Consider the following 12,119-nt stretch of genomic DNA (forward strand, 5'->3'; position numbering starts at 1 on the left):
ACTCAACAACAGCAGCGGTGAACCTCAAGGTCACCTGTTCAAGCTCACCAGCCACTCCTCGAAAACCTAGTCGCTGTGGGTTGGAACCGACTCCATGGCACTTAACAACAGGAACAGCAATGTGATGGCTGGAAATGTGGTTGCCTGGCAGGACCTTTTATATAACTAAGTAAAAATGTAGTGTCCTTCAAAGCAAATCTTCACTTCTGCTATATTTTCATTAAAATTTTTTTTAAAAAATTAACAGATTTGTTGTTAGTATATAGTTAAACATGTTTTATCGTAATTTTCATAATACATTCCTAACATTTTCAAGTTCTTAATGACTTTATATGCATGATTGTACTTGCCTTCACAAAAAACAACCCTAGGAGTTAAGAGTTGTTGTTGTTGTTAAGTGCTCTTGAGTTGGGTCCGACTCATAGTGACCCTGTATAGAGTTTCTGACGAGCAGCTGGTGGGTTTGAACCACCGACCTTGAGGTCCAGTGCTTTATCTTATAGCACCACACAAAGGACACCTGGTTAGGGTGGGGTTCCCATATTGTTGTTGTTGTTAAGTGCCATCGAGTCGGTTCTGACCCATAGCGACCCTTGTACAGGGTTTCCGAGGCTGTAAATCTTTACGGGAGTAGAAAGCCTCATCATTCTCCCGTGGAGCGGCTGCTAGTTTCGAACCGCTGACCTTAAGGTTCGCAGTCCGATTCGTAACCACTACGCTACCAGAGCTAGATTGAACAGGATAGTAGTTACTGTACTCAAATGTAGCGCTATGATTTGAAGGCAAGTTTGCCTCTCTGTCAAACCCTGGTCATATTATCCATCTCCCTGCCCCCCGCCCCTTTTTCTTTATTTTAATATTTCACTAAAAAATCTCCTGCTATCCAGTTGGTTCTGGTTTATAGTGACCCTATAGGGCAGAATGTAGTGTTGTTGTTAAGTGTTGAGTCCATTCCGATTCATAGTGACCCTGTAGGTTTCCAAGGAGCGGTTGGTGGGTTTGAACTGCCAACCTTGTGGTTAGCAATCCAGTGTTTATCCTAAAGCGTCACACCAGAACCCCATAGGATAGAGTAGAACTGCCTGATAGGGCTTCCAAGGTTGCAGATCTCTACAGACGCAGATTGTCACATCTGCCTCCTGATTCTGTCGGCCTGTTGGTTAGCAGCCAAGCACTTAAGCCACTGTACAACCAAAGTTCCTTTTAAAACTTAATTTTGTTTAATTTAAATATTTTACTGTGTTTTGGGTGAAGGTTTACACAGCAGTTTAGGTTTTCACTTAAAAATTTTACACAAGTTGTTCACGGGCGTTGGTTACATTCTTTTACAATACGTAAACATTCTTATTTCCATTCTGATGAGTACATTTCTGTTAAACTACTTTCCCTGCCTTCTTGCATTCTTGCCTTTGTTTTAAAGTAACTGTGATCCGATCCGTCGGTCTCATTTTTTAGAGGAGCATAGTACTTATGGGTGGCATCCTTTATTTTGAAGGCCAATCTGTTACTTAACTAACAGATGATTGCTAGGGCTTGTTTTCCATCAAGGTTTAGAGTAGCTCAGGGTAGTAGTAGTCTTGGAGAATCCTCTATTCTCAACTAGTAGAGTAAGTTTGCTTTTTTGTTTCTTTCTTTAGGAATTTGAGGTTCTGTTCCACAGTTTTCTCTCATTCTGTAAGGAGCCCTCTATTGTGGCCTTGATCATATCTATTTTCCTTTGTTCCAAAATACGTTAGACTAAAAAGGCACCTAACAGTAGAAAATAGATTGCATCTAACCAAAGGGGAACCATTTATTTCATTTGTAACTATAAATACATGTTCCATGCAGATCTGTACCTATCTTTACTAAGTTACTTACATCCTTTTCAGATATTGTGGTTATAATTTAAATTTGTCTTCAATAAAATAACTGCGGTTGAGATATGCTAAAAATGTATACATACTTGGCCAATTTAAGATTTTATATAGTTTTTAAAAAGTTTTAAAGACTTGCTTATCATATGAAAACTTAAAAATTCTGTGTTCCCCAGATGCAGCACGTAATTGGAAACAAATTCTCAATCTCTTGTGATTGTGACAGCCCTATGTGGGTTAATTGGTGGAGTTGAAGTCTGAGACATTTCTAACCTGGGGAGGAGTGAAGCGCTACATTTAGGATCTAAGTTGAATTAATATAAAATAAAAAAAAAAAGAGGCTACATAGAACCGCTGCAGAGTGCAATGCAATTTTCATTCAACTTTGCTGCCATGTGGGGAACGATCTGGGTGTATTAAGGTCAAATACCGGACATGCTCCTTAGGGATAATTTGGTCTATGTCATGGAGTGTTGTGGAACAGACACTTGAAATGTGTTCTTAATTCCAAACGAGTCAGGCAGATATATTGACTTGAAGTTTATTTTTATTTGTTACAAAGGAATATAGCAGCTTTTAAGCTCCAGTTATAAAGGAATTTTTACTACTTAACTTCCTGGATAGAACTTTCTAGATATGCTTGTTTTTACTCAGTTTTCTACTCATTTAGCTTTTGGATACAATTTTTTATTTTCAGACTTTAGTCCTCTTTTCAGATACCAGGTGGAATGTAGCAGAGATTGTTGTTTCTTCTGCATTAATGGAGACGTATCACATTGTCCACTGGGGATTGATTATATAACTCAAGAGTTCCAGGGCCTGATCAGCCAAGGATTTTGTAGAATTTAAAAACAATCATGATTTCTGATCCCTAAGAATATATCTTCAGGCCTGAAGAAGCTTCTTCTTCATTTTTTCTAACAGTTGGGAGTTCTGTGCCTGAGACTACATTAAATTGTCTAGATTTTTCAGTCAATTCAAATGCTTTAAAGATGTGAAACAGAATACAGATGTAAGGTCGTTCCTTCATTATTCTTTCTTCTTAAGCAACAACGCTCTGTTTATACTCTGTGTGACTTTGAAAGTTAATTGTTGTTGTTGTTGTTGTTGTTAAGTGCTGTTGAGTCGTTCAGACCCATACAGATCCTGTATAGCGTTTCCAAGGAGTGGCTGGTAAGCTTGAACTGCCAACCTCGCGGTTCAAACAGACTTTGTAGTCCAGCGCATTAACCCACAGTGCCACACAGAAAGTTATTAATTTAGTTTATTAATGCCGTGCTATAGGACCACCACTGGATTTTGAACTATAAGGTCATCAGCTCAAACCCACGATCTGCTTCTTGGAGACCGTATACAAAGTCGTGATGAGTTGAAAAACCAACTTGACACATTTATCACCAATAACAATAGAGTGGAGATGGTAATAATCTATTACCCTCACAGGGTCTGTCTTGACTCTGCCTGGCCAGTAGGGACACCATGCATATTGGTGGCAACTCATCCATCAAATCAGATGGTGTAGATTTGCTGAATCTTAAAGGAGCTTTGGTAGTGTAGTGGTTATGAATCGGGCTGCGAACCTTAAGGTCAGTGGTTCGAAACTACCAGTCGCTCCGCGGGAGAAAGATGAGGCTTTCTACTCCCGTAAAGATTTACACCCTCGGAAACCCTGTACAGGGTCGCTATGGGTCGGAACCTACTCGACGGCACTTAACAACAACAAGGGAGAAATGCACAGACAGGAGAGAAGCCAGGAGAATGGCTTAGAAGGAAAGAAGTACTTCAAAGAAAAAAGATGAAAAGAAGCTATAAGGCAAAAAAAAAAGCTGTAAATAAACAAAAGCAGAAGATGGAAATAATTTGACTGCCATCCTTGGCCAGGTCTCTAGAAATGTTAATGTAGAAAATGGCACAAACTCAAGCAGTATGAATACATTTATTTGTGAACCCAGACACATGAACTTTTTGAAGCTTCCTCATATTTAAAATGCTACCTTTAAGATGCTTTTAATTCTATATCAGTGTCTCTCTGTGGCTTTCTTTCTGTTCTCTTGACAACTGTCAACACAAACAAAAGAAGCTAAGTTAGTTTACATGTGGCTTTTGCTGTTTAAGCACAAGATGCAAGACTTCGGTTTATTTTGAATTAACATTATGTATGAGAGCCATGTAGTCCCAGCAGTCTATCAGCTCTTTTCTTGACTAATTTCCATTACTATATTAACATTGTCTTGATTAAGGTAACTCCAGGCTAATTTTTATTTTTCAAACTATTTACAAGAAACCCAACTTGTCAACTCATTGCCATCAAGTTGATTTCAACTCAGGAATAATGACTACAAAATTTTATTAAGTACCATTGACAATTTGTATCTCACAAATAAATAAAACCTGTGCTCATACTTCGTTGTTGCTGTTACATGCCGTCAAGTTGGTCTGACTCATAGAAACCATGTATAGAGTTTTCTAGGAGCGACTGGCAGGTTTAAACCACTGACCTTATGGTTAGCAATCCAGTGCTTATCCCACAGCACTACACCAGGACTCTGATAGAGCAGCCTATAAAACAGAATACACATGCTCAACTCAATTCGCTTCTTCCTCTTTTCAGAATTTTATAGAGTCTTCTATCACGCTATTTGAATCTGACCTAGAAAATGGGAAGTTTATCGACATTACAAATCAGGAAATTTCTGATTTAGAAGAAATTGGCTTTGGCAATGAAACAAGATCCATTCATGTCAAAAGTGGAGTGTAAGTTGCCCCTCCATCCTGAGAACTTGAAGAGATTCTTAGGTTTTAAAATTGTTGGTTACTCCAATCTGCATCACTTTTTTTCTGTATTAGGTGGGTTGCCTACCAGCAGAAATTCTTCTGTGGAGAACAATACATTTTAGAAAAAGGAAAATATAAATGCTTTTTTGACTGGGGAGGATCAAATAATATAATCTTGTCAATACGACCTATCCGACTGGTAAGTATTAACTTAACCAATGCCACTGGTATCCAGTGTATATAATTGAATATGTGGAACACACTTACTAGTGAAATTGAGCTATGTTTTGTATATATATAGAGAGAGTGAGAGAGAGAGAGAGAAACATGAATTTCTATATGCTCCATAAGAGTCTATAACTATTGTTAGTACATTGGTACGATGACTCTGTAATTTGATCAATGAATTCATTCAAGAAATATTTACTTAGTGCTTGTGAAACGTCAGACATTGTTCTGACTATTGGAGCTAAAAGGGGAAGACTGCCCTCATGGGGCTCAGTCCCTTAAGGGAGATCGATTTATGAAAAATTAATTACACTGTGATTGCTGAGATAGTAGAGAGTGTAGATGGTGCTGGGGAGGTTGGAGAAGGGCACCCTCACTGGGGAGCTGGGGACCATGCACAGAACATGCATTGAGTGATGTCTTAAGGAATAAAAGAAATTCTGCAGTCAGGGAAGTGGGGCAGAAAGGACATTCCAAAAAGAGGGAGTAATCTTGCATGCAAAGTCACCAAGTTGTGAAAAGAGTACAGCCAATTTCCATAATAGCAAACAGAACAGAATAATAAGGGTGACCAGAGATAAACGGTGGGGAAGAGAATGATGGGAAGTTTTTGGACTTTTATTTTTTAATGGCCATTGGAGCATGTTTTTCTTCCACTTACAGTTTTATTTGAAATTAATTAGTCATATTAAATTATCATTAGAGAATTCAGTAGGTTAATTTGAGGGTTGTAGCTACTTGAAACTATCCGATAAGTTGATCAGACATTTTTCTCCTGGTTTTTTAAAAGGTATTTTCATGACTTTCAAAAACATTAGATACTATGACTATAGTTAAATAACATTTTAACGTGTTTTTCAGGAACCACTTGGGATAAATGAGCCTCCATATTTGGTATGTTTAAAAATACTCTTAACTTGAAATTGTATAATTGTTTACTAAATGCATCTACACACTCCTTGTCTCCCACAGATAATTTACATATCTCCATGGCTAGGTACCAATGAGCAGAAGACTGCCCATCTTTGTTAATGGGTGATATGTCTGAATTTGTTATAGCTCCTTTTGATTTCTCGTTGTTGTTAAATGCCTTTGAGTTGGTTCCAACTCATAATGACTATGTGTAGGGTTTCTGGGGAATGGCTGGTGAGTTTAAGCTGCTGGCCTATGGTTAGCAGTCCAGTGCTTATCCTATAGTGCCACATTTCTCCTTAGATATAACGGCAACTCTTAACGCATTGGGGTCATTTTCTATTGATCATCCTTTTATTAATGCTACATTTTTATTCAGCACAATTTATTATGCTGATCCTGGAGGAACAGACTTACCATAGAGAAATCACTATCTTGGCATATTTACTATGGAAAATGTACTTCTGGTACCTAGATTAAATACAAGGGGGCTTTAAAAAGTTAGTAGTAACATTCCATTATCCATTAGTTCCATCTTTCCACACACTTTTTGAAGCCCAATGTATTTCTTAAAAAGGCTAGTGAAATTGCAACCCTACTTTATTTCTGGTGTGATTGTGGTTTGGAGGATTGGGCATTACTCTAGGCCCAACATTTGCTTACTATTCATTGTTGGCTAAAACTGCCTATATAATTCTTCTAAGAACATTTGTGAGGTCTGTGTTAATCCCATTTGGGGGAAAACTGAGGTTCAGAATATTAGTGTCATTTCACAGTACAGAAGTCTGTACATCGTCTGGTGTCTGATTGTGCTTGGCTGAGACACGTTTTCAGGGTCTGTTGCATCAGTGACAGACATGCGTGGTGTGCCTGGTGTGCACGGTACAGCTATAGAAGGAGGAAAGGATGCGAAACATTGTTTCCTCTGGTTCATTTGAAGACACAAATCAGAAAATATGTGTGTCAAAAAGCCAAATATACTGATTAACTTTAGATATTTGACATTTGCTACTTTTACATAATTTTAAAGTTCTTTTTCTCTTAAATGTGTATGTTTTTGTATTCATGTCAGTTTTTACATGTTTCCAATCAGCTTAGTTTAACCGTGTTTGCCATGTTTCTAGTTTAACCATGCTTCTGTTCCCAGTGCTTTCAGGGTTTAGTTTTTTCTGATTAGCTCAGGCCTGTTGAGAACATTTCCTTTCTGAATATAATTGAGTTGGTGTATTTTGAGGCACTTCCTGCCCATTATTTATTTCAAATTGTTCAAGACTTCAACTATGGACTTTAAATGCACACTTCATATGAATCAAAGTAATGTGAGTAGAATAAGAGTTAAGCAGAGATAATCCCAAACAGCCCATTTCTGAGTTTTAAAAATTCAGATAAAAAGTCACATTCTTTTCATCTGTGTTCTCTCTCTGCCCTCCTACCTCCCTCGTCTTTTTTATGGACTTCCTTATTTGTGACACATTGCTGGGAGGATTTTCTTTGTAGTATTTCCAGTCCAACTTGGAGATGAAGCAGATGAAAACGCCCAGCTAATCGGCCCCACTTAATTTTTCTGGATATGGCTCAGCTATTGCCTCATAAAATAAAAGTTTCTGACAAGTATATGATAACTGGAAATTTGGTAACACATGCAAACAAAGCTTCCTTAGTCTGTCAAGTATGAAAGCTTTTGTTTCCAGTAGCCCAAATTTTCAGAACGTTTTTCTTGTTTATATTTACCCACATACAAACCAATGGGACTTGGCCAGCACTTATTTCACTCGGTAATTAAAAAGGATTTTTTTCTTGGTGGGTAGTTATGCCAGATTGGAAATTCAGGTACTGTGCTCAGATCAAGTATTTATTTTCCCTGTTTGAAGAATAAGAATATCTCCTCTGAGTAAAGTCGGAGAGGGAAATTTTTGTTGTTGTGGATGATTTTACATTCTCAGACAATATAGAAGAGTGAGCCCTGGTGTGGTGCTGTAGGATAAGCACTGGACTGCTAACCGCAAGGTCGGTGGTTCAAACCTACCAGCCACTCCTCGAAAACCCTATGTAGGGTTGTTATGAGTTGGAACCGACTCCACGGCACATAAAAACAACACGACAGCCTTCTCAGAGTTAAGTTGGAGAGAGAATTTTTTTTATGTTGTTGATTTTAGGGAACCACAAGAAATGTAGGAGAGGGAAGGCCAGAAAATACATGTGTATAGAATACTAATATATATCCTGAGATTTCTGAAAATAAGACTGTTGTTCTGAGTGTATAAACCTGCTATAATAAAATGTCTTATTTGGGACACTGATATAATAGCCCCTTTTATTGAAAGGGTAGTTCTACTCTGTTGATGATGATCAATCACTAAGTCTGCTTACCAGCTCAAAACATAGAGCTTTGTTAATAGTGTTCTTCATATTTACAAGGTAGGTCCCCCTCCCCCAATAAAACAGAAAACATACTGTGTGGATTATCTTCACATTGCTGTTAATGATCTCAAGTCTTGCATAATGGAAATTTTACCAGATTCAGTTTTATAAAATGCTTTCAGTTTTCAGTGGTAGTTGTACTCAGGGAACACTTTCTAGTAATTCTGTTCTAAGCAATTCCCACCTTTGACCCAATCCGGGCACCTTTCTTCCCTAGAACTCTTTTCAAGTCAGTTTGCAAATATATTTGAAAGGTTGCATGCTTTAAAATATTGAGCTTCGAATCCTTCTTGTACATGATTCTAGCCAATAAAAAGCAACTAGAATTAAAAAAGCCACTAGAATAATAATAATAAAAAAGCACCTAGATAAGAGTCTTGTATTAGTTTGGCCACGTTGCTTTTGAAAGTGATCATGCAATCTCTAACAGTGGTGGTTGCTATTAACTCTTTGGAGCATGAAGAAATGACTACTCTATGGAGTATTACTAAGAAGCGAGAGCTGTAAAGGGAAATTTTTCTTTGTGATACTGCAGCCAGAAATAACCTGGAAGAACTACTTAAGGCATCAGTCCATAAGTAACCAGGGAAGTAAAATTACACATTGTAGAACATGTTATTGATTTGAGACACATATAACACTACCATGTGAGAGAATATGATATAACAGAAAAATGGGAACATACTTTTTCTTTGTTTAACCATCAGATGGGAGGGCAAAAGAGCTGGAGAAAGTCCTTCTGCCAAAATATTTTACCATGAAGAGGTGATCGTTTCTGCCTCAAAGTGTAGTTCTAAAGAAGAAATATATGTGAAAAGGCACGTTATAAACCAGGGGATTAGTCTTTTGTTTTCTGCTTCATATGATTCTTTTTGCAAGGGGTTGGGGGGATAATGGTAGGGCTCAAGCCATGGCAACAGGGATTGGAGGATTGACATCACCTGAAAACTCATCTCCTCCTCTTCTACATGTCTAGGTTCTAAGAAACCCATCAGAGTAATTTTGTGTGCTTTTTCTGCATCCATCTGGAAAGGAATTAGAAAATAGTGACTATCCAACTAGACTTTTCTTAGGAACTAATTTTACCAAGACAAAATAATTTCATTATAATTATTGAGCAAAGTTAAGTTTTGTATATGGTTCATCCTCAGAATATTATTTCGAGCATTGCTCTTCCCAGAGTCATTTATTATAAGGTGGTTAGAATGAGGTGTTACTTTTGTGAAACTGTTCTAATTTAGGGGGTGTGGTACTGTGGGATAAGCACTAGACTGCTAACCATAAAGTTGGTGGTTCGAACCCACCAACCACTCTTTGGAAACCCTAAACAAGGCCACTATGAGTCTGCGCCTACTTGACAACACACACTATATCTCATTTTGAGGAAAAAGTAGAATAAACTCAAATCAACAATAAATCAATTTTTTTAATTTTGGGCAAATTTTGACCCATTAAATTAAAAAAATGACATGTTTTACAAATGTGTGTACGTGTTTGTATATATGTATAAGTGTTATATACGTATGAGGGTTTTTTGATTTTTGTTTTTTTAATGTGTTTAAACATGTTTCTGCCATAAGTAGATAGCTGCAGTAATACACTTGTCTTAATCTTGTTAGGGCGTGATTTTTTTTTTTTTTTTTTTTTAACAGTCTTTTGATGACTTGGTTTCTTTCTTTTATTGATTTTTTTTTTTTTTTTTTTTTTTTAAAGGCCCTGATGAAACAGTGGCTTTCAAGGGGTTCAGCTGGGCCCATTAAATTCAAGACAGAGACTCGGCTCAGAAGTGTATGGCATCTGGTTTTTGGGAATTCCCAATAAGTAAATCTTGATACCTTTTTTTTCTACCTCAATATGTTTTTACCTTGGTTAAAAAAAAAAAAAAAAAAAAGTATATATTTATATATTACATACACGTGTGCATATTTATATGAATTTTAGTTGTAAGTAAAGACAGACTGAAAACTATAGGTGGCTATTATCTATACTACCTGAAATAAGCTTATCTTGTATTGTCCAGGATTTAAGAGTTCATGGTGCAATAAAGCATAAATCTTAAACTCAGCAATATAAAATTAACTTAATCAGGGAATACAAGTACTGATCAAGACAATGTTGTCTCTGCTCTTATGTAGCTTTTCGTATTTAACTGGAAAATACTTGTATATACGAGAGATTATTTTTGGAGTTACAAAGTGATTTGCCTTTTAGCCTTCCCTTTTATAAACTTTTGAAAAAGGAGTCTTGGTGCAGCGCTGTAGGATAACTACTGTACTGCTAACCTCAAAGTAATTGGTTCAGACCTACCAGTTGCTCCTTGTAAACCCTATACAGAGTCGCTATGAGTTGAGGCTGACTCAACAGCACTTAAAAAGGTAGTAATATGTATAGTTTGAAAAACTGCTAACCCAAATATGGGTCCTTATCGAGAAGTTTTGGGGCAGTTTTCCTGCATATCGAGGTCTGGTGGCACAGTGGGTTGAGCATTGAGCTGCTAACTGAAAGCTCAGTGGTGCAAACCTATCATCTCCATGGGAGAGAGATGTGACAGTCTGCTGCTGTAAAGTCTTGCAGCCTTAGAAACCCTGTGAGGCAGTTCTGCTGTGTCTTATGAAGAGCTCTGGTAGTGTAGTGGATTACAAGCTGGGCTGCTAACTGCAGGTTTGACGGTTCAAATCTGCCAGCTGCTCCACAGGAGGAAGATGAGGCTTCCTGCTCCCATAAAGAAACTCTACAGGGTTGCTATGAATTGCAACCAACTTCGTGGCATATCACCACTCGGCCCTATAAGGTCATTTTATGAGTCTGAATTAGGTTTGGAATTTGGTTGTGGTTTTCTCTGGATATGTAGAATTGTCTTAAATGGGGAATTATTCCAGAAGTCGTTCTCATTTTAAGACTCATTTCTCTTGCTGTCTTTTGTGTCTAACAAAAGGACCATGATGGAAACTTGCTGAGTCAGACCTCACTTCTTAATACTCCATATCCAGCATGGTTTCACAACAGCAAGTCAGGGGCTGTACAACCCACAGTCTGTCAGGGGAAGTTGGTGCTCTCATGTCCCTGCTTTCAGTCAGTCTTTAATGTCAAAGGAAACAAGGTCAGACTAGAATGGGACCGCCAAGAAACAACTCCTCAGAACTCAGAATGATGATTGTAGCGAACATCACATTCTCAAAGAAGCCTCATTCTTGCTTAGAGAAAGGGTGATGCTACAGACAACTGGTTACTATGCATTCTTAATGCCAGCACAGGTCTGTGACCCTTGGGCAAGTTGTCTTAAGGCTTTAGTGTATGCGAAATATTTGTAAGACTCATTACTTTTTGCCTCACCTACTGTAGTTCCAAGGCCACTATAGTTGTGGATTATTATATGAGGGGGCTTTAAAAAGTTCCTAGGAAAATTCCATTATCTTTTCATTCTATTTTTTGAAGTGCCCTGTGTATCTGGCTTATTATAGAGATGATATAGTTGCAATTTCATGGATTTTCCTTGGGGGAAAAAAAAGGACTGAGGTAGAAATGTAGTTGTATCTAACTGTAAGCCGTACATTTGAGGTATGCTCATCATTACACTGAATCCTGTAAGCTGAAATACATGACACAGCTGTCTCTTTTTCTTCACCAAAAAAATCTTCCATTAATCCCATCATTATTATCTTCTCTGCCATCTGCTCCTAGGCTCTCACAGGCACACTTATGGGCGTGTGTTCATGCTTTTTTCTTTCTCTCTCATATTAATTGTGGATCAGGAAGACTTGGGGGAAAGGAAAGGCATATCAGCCATCCTCCAGCTAATCCACACCTCCTTTGTGTTTAGTGTTAAATTGACACTTACTTCACACATGTGGTCTCACTATTGTTGTTCCTCATTGCCATTGAGTTTATTCTGACTTGTGGTACCCCGCAAGTGCAGAGAACTGTTCA

At 37.8% G+C, this 12,119-nt stretch overlaps 1 protein-coding gene across 1 annotated transcript in view; it reads left to right on the forward strand.

Annotated features, from left to right (window-relative positions):
- LOC102821967 overlaps window positions 1–12,119 on the forward strand; it is a 178,795-nt gene that overhangs the window by 117,201 nt on the left and 49,475 nt on the right. The window contains exons 15-17 of the mRNA XM_006868594.1: window positions 4,468–4,610; window positions 4,704–4,830; window positions 5,721–5,753. Coding sequence (XP_006868656.1) covers window positions 4,468–4,610; window positions 4,704–4,830; window positions 5,721–5,753 — 303 coding nt within the window. The remainder of the gene's footprint in view (window positions 1–4,467; window positions 4,611–4,703; window positions 4,831–5,720; window positions 5,754–12,119) is intronic.

This window comes from Chrysochloris asiatica, unplaced genomic scaffold, assembly GCF_000296735.1.
Source record: "Chrysochloris asiatica unplaced genomic scaffold, ChrAsi1.0 scaffold00120, whole genome shotgun sequence".
Classification (NCBI taxonomy): Eukaryota; Metazoa; Chordata; class Mammalia; order Afrosoricida; family Chrysochloridae; genus Chrysochloris; species Chrysochloris asiatica.